The sequence below is a fragment of the Myotis lucifugus genome, unplaced genomic scaffold (assembly GCF_000147115.1).
Source record: "Myotis lucifugus unplaced genomic scaffold, Myoluc2.0 scaffold_3, whole genome shotgun sequence".
Taxonomy (NCBI): Eukaryota; Metazoa; Chordata; class Mammalia; order Chiroptera; family Vespertilionidae; genus Myotis; species Myotis lucifugus.
The window spans coordinates 3,412,076-3,423,249 of record NW_005871051.1 but is presented as its reverse complement, the minus strand read 5'-3'; the positions used below and the strand labels follow the sequence as shown (position 1 = coordinate 3,423,249).

Sequence of the window (11,174 nt, the reverse complement as noted above, 5' to 3'; positions counted from 1 at the left end):
TGCAGGAGCTGCCCCCTGCTGGTCAGTGCGCTCCCACAGCGGGAGCTCTGCTCAGCCCACAAGCCAGGTTGACGGCTGCCAGTACAGCGGTGGTGGTGGGAGCATCTCCCGCCTCCTCAGCAGCACTAAGGATGTCCGATTGCAGTTTAGGCCTCTTCTCCACTGGCAAGTGGACATTCCCTGAGGGCTGCCGAGCTGCCAGAGTGATGTCTGACTGCCAGCTTGGGCCCGATCCCCCAGGGAGCGGCCTTAAGCCAGCAGGTGGACATCCTCCGAGGGGTCCCAGACTGCAAGAGGGCACAGGCCGGGGCTGAAGGACCCCCCCCCCCCACCCCCCAGTGCACAAATTTTTGTGCACCGGGCCTCTAGTTCTATATAATAAATGGGTAATATTCAAATTGACCAAGTGACAGAATGACCGGTTGCTATGATGCACATTGACCACCCGGGGCAAACGCTCAATGCAGGAGCTGGCCCCTGGTGGTTAGTACGTTCCCACAAGGGTAGCGCTACTCAGCCAGAAGCCCAGAAGCTGGGCTCACGGCTGGCGAGTGCAGCGGCAGTGGCAGGAGCCTCTCCCGCCTCTGTGGCAGTGCTAAGGATGTCCGACTGATGGCTCCCAGACTGCGAGAGGGCACAGGCTGGGCTGAGGGCCACCCTAGTGCACGAATCTTGTGCACCGGGCCTCTAGTGTTCTATATAGGGTATAGAGAGTTAAAACTTCTTGACTGTTTGACCTACTTTTCCCACCTTCTCTCCTGTTTTTCAAAGGCACTGATCTCCCTACACAGGCTGTTTAGTTAGGACTTATTTGCATGAAATAGGAAACCTGACAACAGTTCCTTAACCAGTGAAATAGTCCAGAACAGGACTCCATGAAGTCATCAAGAACCCAAGTTCTTCTCTCATTAGTTCTCCACCCACAGTGCATCTCTCATAGCATAGTGGTGGCTGCCTGGTATTTCCATTCCAGGAGGAAGGAACAAGAGGAGGTCTGCTTTTTTTTTTTTTTTCATCCAAGGATATTTTTCCACTGATTTTTAGAGAGTGGAAGGGAGGGAGGGAGGGGAAGAGAGAGAGAAACATCGATGTGAGAAAGACACATCAATTGGTTGCCTCCCACATGTGCCCTGACCCTGGCCAGGGGAATGAACTTGCAGCCCAGGTAGGTGTCCTTGACCAGGAATTGAACCTGCAACCCTTAAGTGCGCAGGCCAGTACTGTAACCACTGAGCAACACCAGCCAGGATGAGGAGGTCTGCTTTTTACTTGGAAAGAATTCTTCCTCTCCTCTCCTTTCACTGGGAATGTGAGGAGGGAACATGATCTAAGGCAAGGGTGGGCAACCCCTGGCACACGTGCCAAACATGGCTCACCAGTAACTTTTGCTGGCACCCTCTCTTATAATCTTCCATTTACAATTTTTGTGAACATTTGAATGACTTAAATGTTAAATTACAAGGAACTGGCAAGACACTTGATGTTATATTTGGTTACATAAAGGCTTTTAAAAAGAAACTGGAAGTCTTTAAGAGGGATGTGGATGGTGAGAGATTTAGGTATTTCCCAAACCTCAAGAGGCACATCAAAGACCACCCAAAAGATGACAGAACAGACTGTCAAAGCCTTCAAAAGCTGTTTGTAAACATCATTGAGTCAACTATTGAGCAGTTCTTCTCAAGATTTGTGAAATTCAGAGAACTGGAAGTGACAGCAAAATTCATGAGGTTTCCAGACAGCATGAAACTGGAGGAACTAAACTTACAAATGTTTTCATGGATAGACATGGCTGACTTTGAAATGCAGTTGATTGAATTTCAGAGTAGCTCAATTTGGAAGCAGAAATTTATTGACCTTAGAGTTGACTTGGAAAACATTGAAAAAAAGCAATTAGAGACAGGAGTACCAGAGAGAAGTGTCAAAAACGAACTATTGAAGACTTGGAATGCCATTCCAGAAAATTTTTTCTGTTTAAAAAACTTTGCAACAGTGTTACTCTCCATGTTTTCATCCACATACGCTTGTGAATCTTTGTTCTCAGTGATGAATTTTGTTATGTCTCGTAATAGGAGTAGCCTGATGGATGAAAGTAGTAGCTTGTGCATATCTCTGAAGGTCACGAAATATAAACCTGATGTAAAATCTCTGTCATCAGTGATGCAGCAGCAAAAGTCCCACTGATAATATCAAACGGAGTCATGAAGTTTTCTGTCGGACTATCAGTGTACATGTATACATTAAAAAATAAATGTAATTTTCATCATCATATACTGTGTTTTTGTCGCTCGAATTAATTTTATTATTTCTTCAAGGTTCTTCACATATGTACACCTTAAGAGATATCAAGTAGGCGTAACATGTTCTCCAAAAATTAGGGTTGGCACGCAGAAGAATTTTGAGTCAGAGATTTTGCTGGTTTTGGCACGCACTCACAAAAAGGTTGCCCACCCCTGGTCTAAGGACTCACAGTGTTGTGACTTGGCTATAATCTCATTAATAACTTAATACTTCAGTATCATTAGTTGTTTTAACTTCAAAGCCCTGGAGTTTTCAGGACAGATGATATAATGAAATTCCAGGATATTCATTTACTCACGTAATCACTGACATTTAAACTCAAGTCTCTCCCGTTAAAAACAATGACAACAGCACCTTCCCTGGACTCCATTTCCCCTCTGGTTACTGCCGTCTCTCTCCACCCGTCTCCCCATGGCTGACCTTCTCCCACCGTCTCCCCACGGCTGAACTTCTCCCACCGTCTCCCCACGGCTGAACTTCTCGGGAGCTTGATGTACTCGCTGTCTCTCTCTCTTGTCCATCCACTCACTTCTAATCTGACCTTCCCCTCCACCCACCACAGCCGTCTGATGCTCCCGGGACCCTCCGAGTCCTCCTTTTACTCCATCTGCCCCTTCTCGACACACTTGCTTCCCTTGCTGTCAGTCTCCTGGTTTTCCTCTGCCTCCAGGGTCTCCCTCACAGAGATTCCTACAGATGGCTGTGACCTGCTAACACTTCTCAAAGCTCAAGCCCTAGACCACCTTTTCTTCTCATTTTCTAACTTTTATTGAAGAAATCTTATCCATTTATATGCCAATAACTCCCATATTGACATTTCCTTCCCAGACCTCCCGTCTGAGCTCCAGGCTGTGTATCCAACTGTGTATCTCCATCCCCACGTGGCTCCTCAAATACAACACATCCGTCCGGAGGGAGCTCATGACCTTCACCCACCCAGGCCCGTGTTTGCTGTCTCAGGGAGTGGGACTGAGTTCACTGATCCTGAGACCTAGAGGTGGTTTTGACACTCTCTTCCTCTTAGTTCTGCCTCCTCTAGTGCCCAGTACGTTAGCAACACCTTCTTTTCTCTCTCAGGTACACCCACATCTCTGCATCCATGCTCCCCTCCTCATCCAGTTTAACACCTCATCCTGCCTGGTCCCCCTCCTCCCCCTTCTCTACCTCGTCTCTCTCCCCCACTGCAACCACAATGACCTTAGGAAAATGCAAGTCTCATCAAGCAACTTGGCTGCTGAAACCTTTCAGTGACTTGCCACGGCCTGCAGCAGACAAATCACACTCTGCCTACCTCTTAGCTCCGGCTTGAACCCACCTCACCTGGCGCCCTCTGCTCCCCGCTTCCTCGCTGACTTTCTGGGAATAGAAGCCACCCTTCTGGTGAGGACACTCCAACCAATGCAGCCACCTGGCCAGGGCCTCACTCACGTTCAGCCTCAGGCTCCAGCGCAGCTGTTCACCTTGTGTGACGCTCTTCTCCCTCTGTGCACCCTCGGTTGCCTAGGTAACTGCTGCTGCCAGATGTCAGGTCACTTTATCTCGGCGGCCTTCCGAGATCTCCCTGTTCCACTCTCTCAGCACCCAGTTCCTCCTCGTAGAAATCAGCGCCCTTTGTATTTTGTTAAATAATGATGTGGTTCATGTCTGTCTTGCCCACTAACATGCTAGTTCAGGGGTGGGCAAACTTTTTGACTCAAGGGCCACAATGGGTTCTTAAACTGGACCGGAGGGCCGGAACAAAAGCATGGATGGAGTGTTTGTGTGAACTAATATAAATTCAAAGTAAACATCATTACATAAAAGGGTACGGTCTTTTTTTTTTTTTTAGTTTTATTCATTTCAAAACGGGCCAGATCCAGCCTGCGGGCTGTAGTTTGCCCACGGCTGTGCCAGCCTGCGGGCTGTAGTTTGCCCACGGCTGTGCTAGTTCCAAGAGGGCAGTACCTATGTTTATTATTCTTAACATTTTATCCTCAAAGCCTTGGGCAGTGCGATAAAAATTTGTTGAACGAACAAACGAAGACGTAAACAAATGAAGGTCATAGAGACTTGCCCAAGGTCAAGATGAGAAATAGCCAGGAACTCTGGTTTTCAGCTCAGATCACCAGCCTTCTCAGCAGGGAGCTTGTCCGGGATGTCCTGCATCACGGGGACCAAGCAACTTCCCAGCCCATCACGTCCAATTTCTCAGCCCTCGCATTTCCTATGATTACGTTTATTCAGCAGGACAGTGCTGTAAATATGGTCATTTTTCTTTTTCCCATGCAACACATGCTATCTTGTAGTCTATTTTGAGGGGGATATTATGAGAAACCAGGCCACTGTTTAAAACGTGTAAAGATTCCTGAGGTTCTCAGAAGAGATATGAGGTGTCGTTCATGAAGAGCAATTTTGTCCCTTGCACTAGAATGTTCTGTGTAAAGAAAAAAAATGCTCTCAATTTCCAAAGCTGCTATCTGCAGAAGAGCATCCTATTAGGTGGGCTAGTCATCGTCATACTCCCAGGATGATACACCTTCTCTGGCAAGTATAAAAGGCAGAGGCCATTGGCTGTTTGGAAGTGCCCTGTGTTATAAAAGCCACGCAAAATGGCCAGTGGTGGTTCTATTTATAAGACAAGTTGTTTATCCCTGAAGAAGTTTGAAGATGTGGTTCTCAAGGGTGTTTGTGCTGTGGATGAAAATGGAATCATTGTGTTTGAACTCCCCTTGCTCACGTCAGTGACCCCCACCCTCAGCCAACCCCGGTTATAAGCAGCCACAGATCCCCTGTGGGCTGTAGGCGGCGTAAGCAACCAGGCCAGCCGAGCCGGACTCCCGGTAAGCTGTCTTAGCCCTTTCTCTGGGGTTCCTTTCCACTGCCCTCCTCGGGGTGGGAGACCAGCTTTACTTACCTGGTGTGGTGTGAAGCTGCTGTGTGGAAAGTGCATTGCTCAGTTTCGGGGTTTTTAAGATGGGTTTGGGGTGCTTTTTTGTTTGTTGTGTAAGATTTCACTTTTTTTTTGGGAGATATCAAGGTGCATTTTTTAAAAAGATAAAATGGTCTACTCAGACTTGGGAGGTTGTGCTCATCATCACTTTGCTTATCATTGTACAATGTTCTAACTTTCGTGGACCCCCCTAAGCTCATCAACTGGGTTTGGAATTCTTATTTGCAAATGAATCTGGAGAAGAGGGCTGTAAAATTCAGGTGGACCAGGATGCTACTTCTTCTTCCTCATCTCCCTTTAAAAATGGCTCTTTTTTTATTCTGCATTTGTTCTCTCTCTCTCCCTCCTTCCTTCCTTCCTTCCCCCTCTACCTCCCACCTTCCCTCCCTCCCTCCCTCCCTCCCTCCCTCCCTCAGTGTGACCATTGCATTTCCCCTCATCCTTCCTCTCCCTCAGCCGCAGTCCACCATGCCCAAAGCGTTCCTGCTGCTGTCTGCGGCCCTGGTGCTCCTCGGGCCTGTGCATGGGAGCCACACTGAGAAACCAAGACACATGGAAGCCACTCAGCAACCCCAGAAACCGAGACCTGGAAGCACGCGCCTGGCTGTGCTGGGCTGCGGTGTGATGGCTGTGTCTCGGGATCTGCGTGCGCTGAACTCCGCCAGAACACAGTGCACAGAAGGCTGCCCGGGCTGGGAGGGAGGCCCCGGGCTGGGAGGGGGGCCCCGGGCTGGGAGGAGGCCCCCGGGCCCAGACCAGCGCTCTGCTGGCCCGAGAGCTGGCCTCCCATTGCTCCTGCAGCCGATCTACACCTGCTTCTGTGAGCACACAGAGCACATGCCTGTGTAAGTGGTCTGTGCACACGGATGTGAAAGATAACAACATAGGATTAAAACAAGCCAATGGCGCTGTGCACAGCTTCTCTGCCTTTATCCACTTCCTGAAGGAAAGCTGAAAAGTCCATGTCGGACAGAAATGGTTTCAGAAGACGATGACCGGGGTCCTGTTTTCAGTCAGAGAGGCGGCACCAGGCCGTGGGTTCAATGTGACCTCTGACCTTGGTATGCAGAGGTGGCTCACAAGGCCCTCTGACGGGTGCTGCTAAGTCATTGCTGTTCCTCGCGGGATTCCCACCAGGAACGGCGAGTGAGCTCCTGTGGGGCTGAAATGTCAGAGAGGAGGCGGGATGGGGCCTGGGGTGGGGCACAGGGCGGGGCGGGAAGAAGTGGCCAAAGCTTGTGCTTCTGCTCCTGAGTTCCCACCTCCTGCCTCCTAGGTGAGCTCCCCAATCAATTCAGAGGGAAATATTCACCTTTGAGTCTTTTGGGTATTTAATTTATATGTGGCAACGGAACATTTTCTTTCTCTGTCCAGTTTTTCAGAACCCTTCAGGCGTATTTAAAGGGAAGAGGTCTTGACCTTGAAAGATTTCCAAATACTTTCTCCACAAATGAGACCCCCAGACCCCTCTCTGTGCAGTCAGAGCTCATCGCCTCTGCCTTTGCCGAGTACGAAGAGCGGAGAAACCCCTTTCCCCGCGGCCTCGAAGGCTGACGGCTTCTCCTGCGAGCAGGTGAGAGGCCCCTTCCTCCCAGACAGACGACTCGCTCATGAAGAGGTTTGGAGAGTAGTTATTTGAAAAATGATTTTATTTCCCCACAGAAATACGTGCTTACTAGTAGTTTAGAAGCTACTCATCTCTGGTAATATTTGGATGTGGTTCAGTATTTCGTGTCTGTTTTAAGGAGGAATGACAGTTATGACATTTTAAGCATAGTTTTGTAGGAAGAGATATAGTAAAATGATAGGACTATCACTCTTAATAGGATGGTTACATCTAGTGAATACCACACACTTTGCCTGTATCCTTTTCTCCCAGACCCGGTCAGATAGCTGCGTTGTGTGGAAAATCATAAAGAAATATGTGAAAGTGTGCAGTTGGATTAAATAGAAAGTAAAGTTTAAAAATAGTTCCTTTTAGAAGAAAGTAATAAGCATATATTTGATCTTGAACATCCTCACCTAGAGGAAATAAAGTAAAATATTAAAGATGATTTTTTTTTCTCATAGGGAAAAGGTTAGAAGTATATTATGTTTAATATTTGAATTTTATTATTCTTGTTACTGTAGCATTCCTACCAAATGAGTACCTATCATTTAAAAAAATAGGTCTGGTGCATTCCAGGGAGCTACATTGTGATTCTAGTCTAGTAGCTTTTTGTGCGGCTGAATAATTACGATTCTGTTCCCTATAATAAAGGGAACTAAATCGTAATTAAAATCTCCTCCTCTTCTTCCACCAGGTAGGAATGAAAGTGTGAGGAAGGGTGCCGCCGTTGCATTTTATTGTGCATGTGAAAGGATTTTGCTTATCGATTCTTGTAAATGTGATGATTTAAAAAAATAATGATGTTATTTTAAAAAGAAGATGCAACTTACCATGTGGTATATGCACTTGAAACCTCTCCTGCGTGAGAAAATAAAATAGAATAAACAGAAAGATGTTAAGAGGCGTCCCCTTAACTGTTTCTCACACGTGGGCCCTAGGCCAGCGGTCGCCAACCGGTGGTCCGCGGACCACTGATCGTCCCTGAGGTCCCATAGGTTGGCGACCAGACCGCTGGTTTAAGGAAACCTCAGAAGCTAAAACAGGACAGTTACTAATACACAGCGCCTCCTCCAGTAGAAGACAGTAGTGCATGCAGTTTGCTTTAAGCCTTACAGTCTCCACCTATAAATTGCAGGTGCTACCCTCTAACTCACAGAACGTGTCAAAGAAAATATCAAAGACATACTTTCGTGTGAGCGTGGAGTGAGGTGCTGCTTGGGGGCGGGGCCCGGAGAAAGCACCTACTGGGTGCTATGGTAACATAATGGGACTCGGATGACTGGTGGGGGAAGAAGCAAAGCATCTGGATCAGAGATGACGCCATCATAAGCTCGCCTTTCCTGGCAGCTGATTAGAAAGTGAGGACGAAAAGAGTTTTTTGCTGAAAGATGTTGATCTTTGAGTCTTTGTGCTAATGGTACCGACTTCATTTTCTGTTTCATTAGAGCATTTTCTTGTTCTTGCAGGTATCTGGCTATTTTTAAACCACAGATGAAGCCGCTCATCAGAAAAAGTCAATCATGGTCATTGTTAAACTCCCCCTCCCCCCGACTTTTGTCAGTTTGTAATGGTTTTATTCTGTATTTTCAGATTTACATATCAACAGCTTGACCTTTGGGACCTATGTGACTTATGTGCATACTCTGCTGTTTTTTTCCACTTTATAACCATACATGTCAATGTAGAGCACCGCATATAATTACAAGTTATCAAAACACCATAAAATCAAGAGAAATGACTTCATTACGTTTCCTTTCAGCTTGTCTTATATGTGTATATATTGCTTTTAACAATCAAGACTTTCATTTGAAAGGGATGTTGCACATTTTTACTTTAGTTCATTATATGTACTAGGGATTTGGGTTTAAAATTGGTCTTTTTTCTGGGAGGAAGACACACTCGCATGTTCAGCACATGCTGTTGAAAGAACTCCCAGTCCTAGTTTCATACCAAGGAAGATCAGTGATAAATATCCACAATTAAGTTGAAATAGAAAGCAAACGATCATGGGATTCTAGAATTGCTGGGGTCCCTGGGAGAGGCTCTCTGCCACTGTGCTCAGCGGGTGGATGTTGTGCTGCACCAAGTATCCTAGCCTGCCTCTGCCTCTCCCACACACACACACACACCCTCAAGAAGGGAGGGCAGAAGGCCGGAGGGACTGGGGTGGGGTAGGTGGACGTGGGCAAAGGGGGGCGGTAGAGAGAAAGAGTCTGCTTGGAGTGATGGGCGCACCATGCCGTGGGCAGATGATGTTTTATTGAGTTGTCAAAGAAAATAAAGGCACATGGTTACCGGCTTGATCCCCAATAGGGGGCGTGCAGGAGGCAGCCGATCAGTGATTCTTGAAACCTGTTCTGTCTTGTGAACCAATTTAAAAAGGGGGGCGGGTATAGAAACTGGTGTGGGTGACAAGCAAGCCTCTCCTCTCCTCCCCCTTGGGCAGGTTATGCTGACTCTCAGATCCTCATTGGGAGTCACTCCCTTTCCTGTATCTGTATGGAGAGCTGCATCATTTCTTCTGTGGTTCCTGCAAGAGGAACCTGGTACTAGAAGCAAACATCGGTGTCCTGCTAACATGAGTCTGTACATTCCAAGGTCGTTTCTGTGCATGATGACTGATACTGAATTCCACGGGGAGCATTTATGCAAGAGCAGATCCCGTGTCTGGGTGAACATGCTCTGCTGCAATGTGTGTGTCTGTTTTCCCCGTTTTACATCTCCAGTACCTAGCACAGTGCCACGCATGTAGCCAGCGTTCAAGAAATACTGGTTGAGTTGAAATAAATGTGTGCTCTTCTGCTACTGACCACACAGTAACGGAAGCTGGTTCTAGTTAATGCCGAGAATATTTTTTCCACTTAGAATATATAAGTAATCATGGATGAGCATAAATTGTTAGCCTGTTAAGATCCACGGTGGAGTGGCAGGGAGCGTCCCAGCCAGTCCAGCTCCACCCAGGTACGCGTGGCTGCTTTTCCCTCTCCTCTCGCCACCCCTGGTTGGTGTTGTCATGACCTCCACAAAGGGAAGCTTCTCAACTTAAGGCCTTTGAAAAGGAAGGGCATCCACATAGGACTTTCCACTGCGAGCTTGCCAAGTCTCAGGGCAGGCGCAGCCTCCTTTGGAAAATTCCTCACAATCGGCAGGTGGCTGTTGGTGGAAGGCCAGCTCTCCACACGGCCTGGGGTGTCTTAATGGTGATGCTGCTGGTAGTGGGTCTTCACCGAGTGTGGCCAGTGAGCACACCTGGTCCCAGACACTAGGTTAGTAGTCTCCCCACGGCTGCCCTATTATGTTGACAACCAACACCTCCCTACACATCTCTTAAAGCCCACTGGGGGCCCGGCCGGCGTGGCTCAGTGGTTGAGCATCGACCTATGAACCAGGAGGTCACGGTTCAACTCCCCGTCAAGGCACATGGTTACCGGCTTGATCCCCAATAGGCGGCGTGCAGGAGGCAGCCGATCAGTGATTCTCTCTCATCGTTGATATTTCTATCTCTCTCTCCCTCTCCCTTCCTCTCTGAAATCAATACAAATGTATTAAAAATAAGATAAAATAAAAGCCCACTGGGGAGTGATCTCGCTCTGGCTGGGAGCCATTGCTAGGAAAACAGCAGACGTGTAGTGTTCCCGCCAGCGGAAATGAATGTTCTGCAGTGATCGCGGCCCTCCAGGGGTCCTTGACCATCTCTCAACACGTCTCTGATCCTCTTCGATGAGCACCCCGCTCCCCATCCCTAGGACATGGCCTGTTGTCCCCTATCCCAGGTCTAGGGAGGTTAAGAACTGCTAAGGGTGTGAGGTTTTACCTTACTTGCAAGCTACATGCTACCCTGCTGCGGTTTCACAGATGTTGGCAGACACCCGAGACTTCTGGGGTAGCAGGCAGCGTGAGGTTCCCGTTCCCCTTTGTTCTTCTCTCTCAGGTATCTGGGCCCTGGCGCTGGCTCCAGGCGGGTGCACAAGTGGGTTTGTGCACAGAGGAGGAACTCCACACTCAGGAAACCCCCACTCCTATAAGGAGGCCACCAGCAAAACAGCTCAGCCTTTGCCCCGGAGAGAAACCTTATTTTTGTTATACAGGTTGGAAAACAAACTTGCCTTCTGCCCCAGAGGGAGTCAATATCTCTCTCTTTCAAGGGTGTTTGCAACAAATACCCTTGAAAAGCTAGCCCAGCAGGAGAACTGTCGCAGCTTTCACAGAAAAGTGCAAGAGCCATGGAAAATCGTCTCCCCAGAAGGGTCACACCCCATTCTGTCCCCCGCCTCCCGCCTTGACAAGGAGAAAGGATGGAGTCATCCCCTCCCTGTACTCTCTGTTGTCATGGCACAA

At 48.0% G+C, this 11,174-nt stretch overlaps 2 protein-coding genes across 4 annotated transcripts in view; both read left to right on the top strand.

Moving 5' to 3' along the window:
• Window positions 1-5,798, top strand: part of PGAP1 (post-GPI attachment to proteins 1) — a 64,825-nt gene extending 59,027 nt beyond the window's left edge. The window contains exon 28 of one of the 3 annotated variants that reach the window (XR_002830999.1): window positions 5,684-5,798. Coding sequence is in view for 1 of the 3 variants with exons in the window: in XM_023759844.1 (XP_023615612.1) it covers window positions 772-778 (7 nt within the window). In the remaining 2 variants the exon portion in view is untranslated. Of the gene's footprint in view, window positions 1-771; window positions 1,432-5,683 lie in introns of those variants that run through there. The other 2 variants (XR_002830998.1, XM_023759844.1) reach the window with 2 other exon arrangements.
• Window positions 4,887-8,550, top strand: CUNH2orf66 (chromosome unknown C2orf66 homolog). Its single transcript, XM_023763111.1, is given in 5 exon segments — window positions 4,887-5,018; window positions 5,684-5,752; window positions 5,754-5,816; window positions 6,602-6,800; window positions 7,972-8,550. Coding segments are annotated over 4 exon segments (444 nt in total). The 3' UTR covers window positions 6,782-6,800; window positions 7,972-8,550.
• The last annotated feature ends 2,624 nt before the right edge of the window (window positions 8,551-11,174 follow it).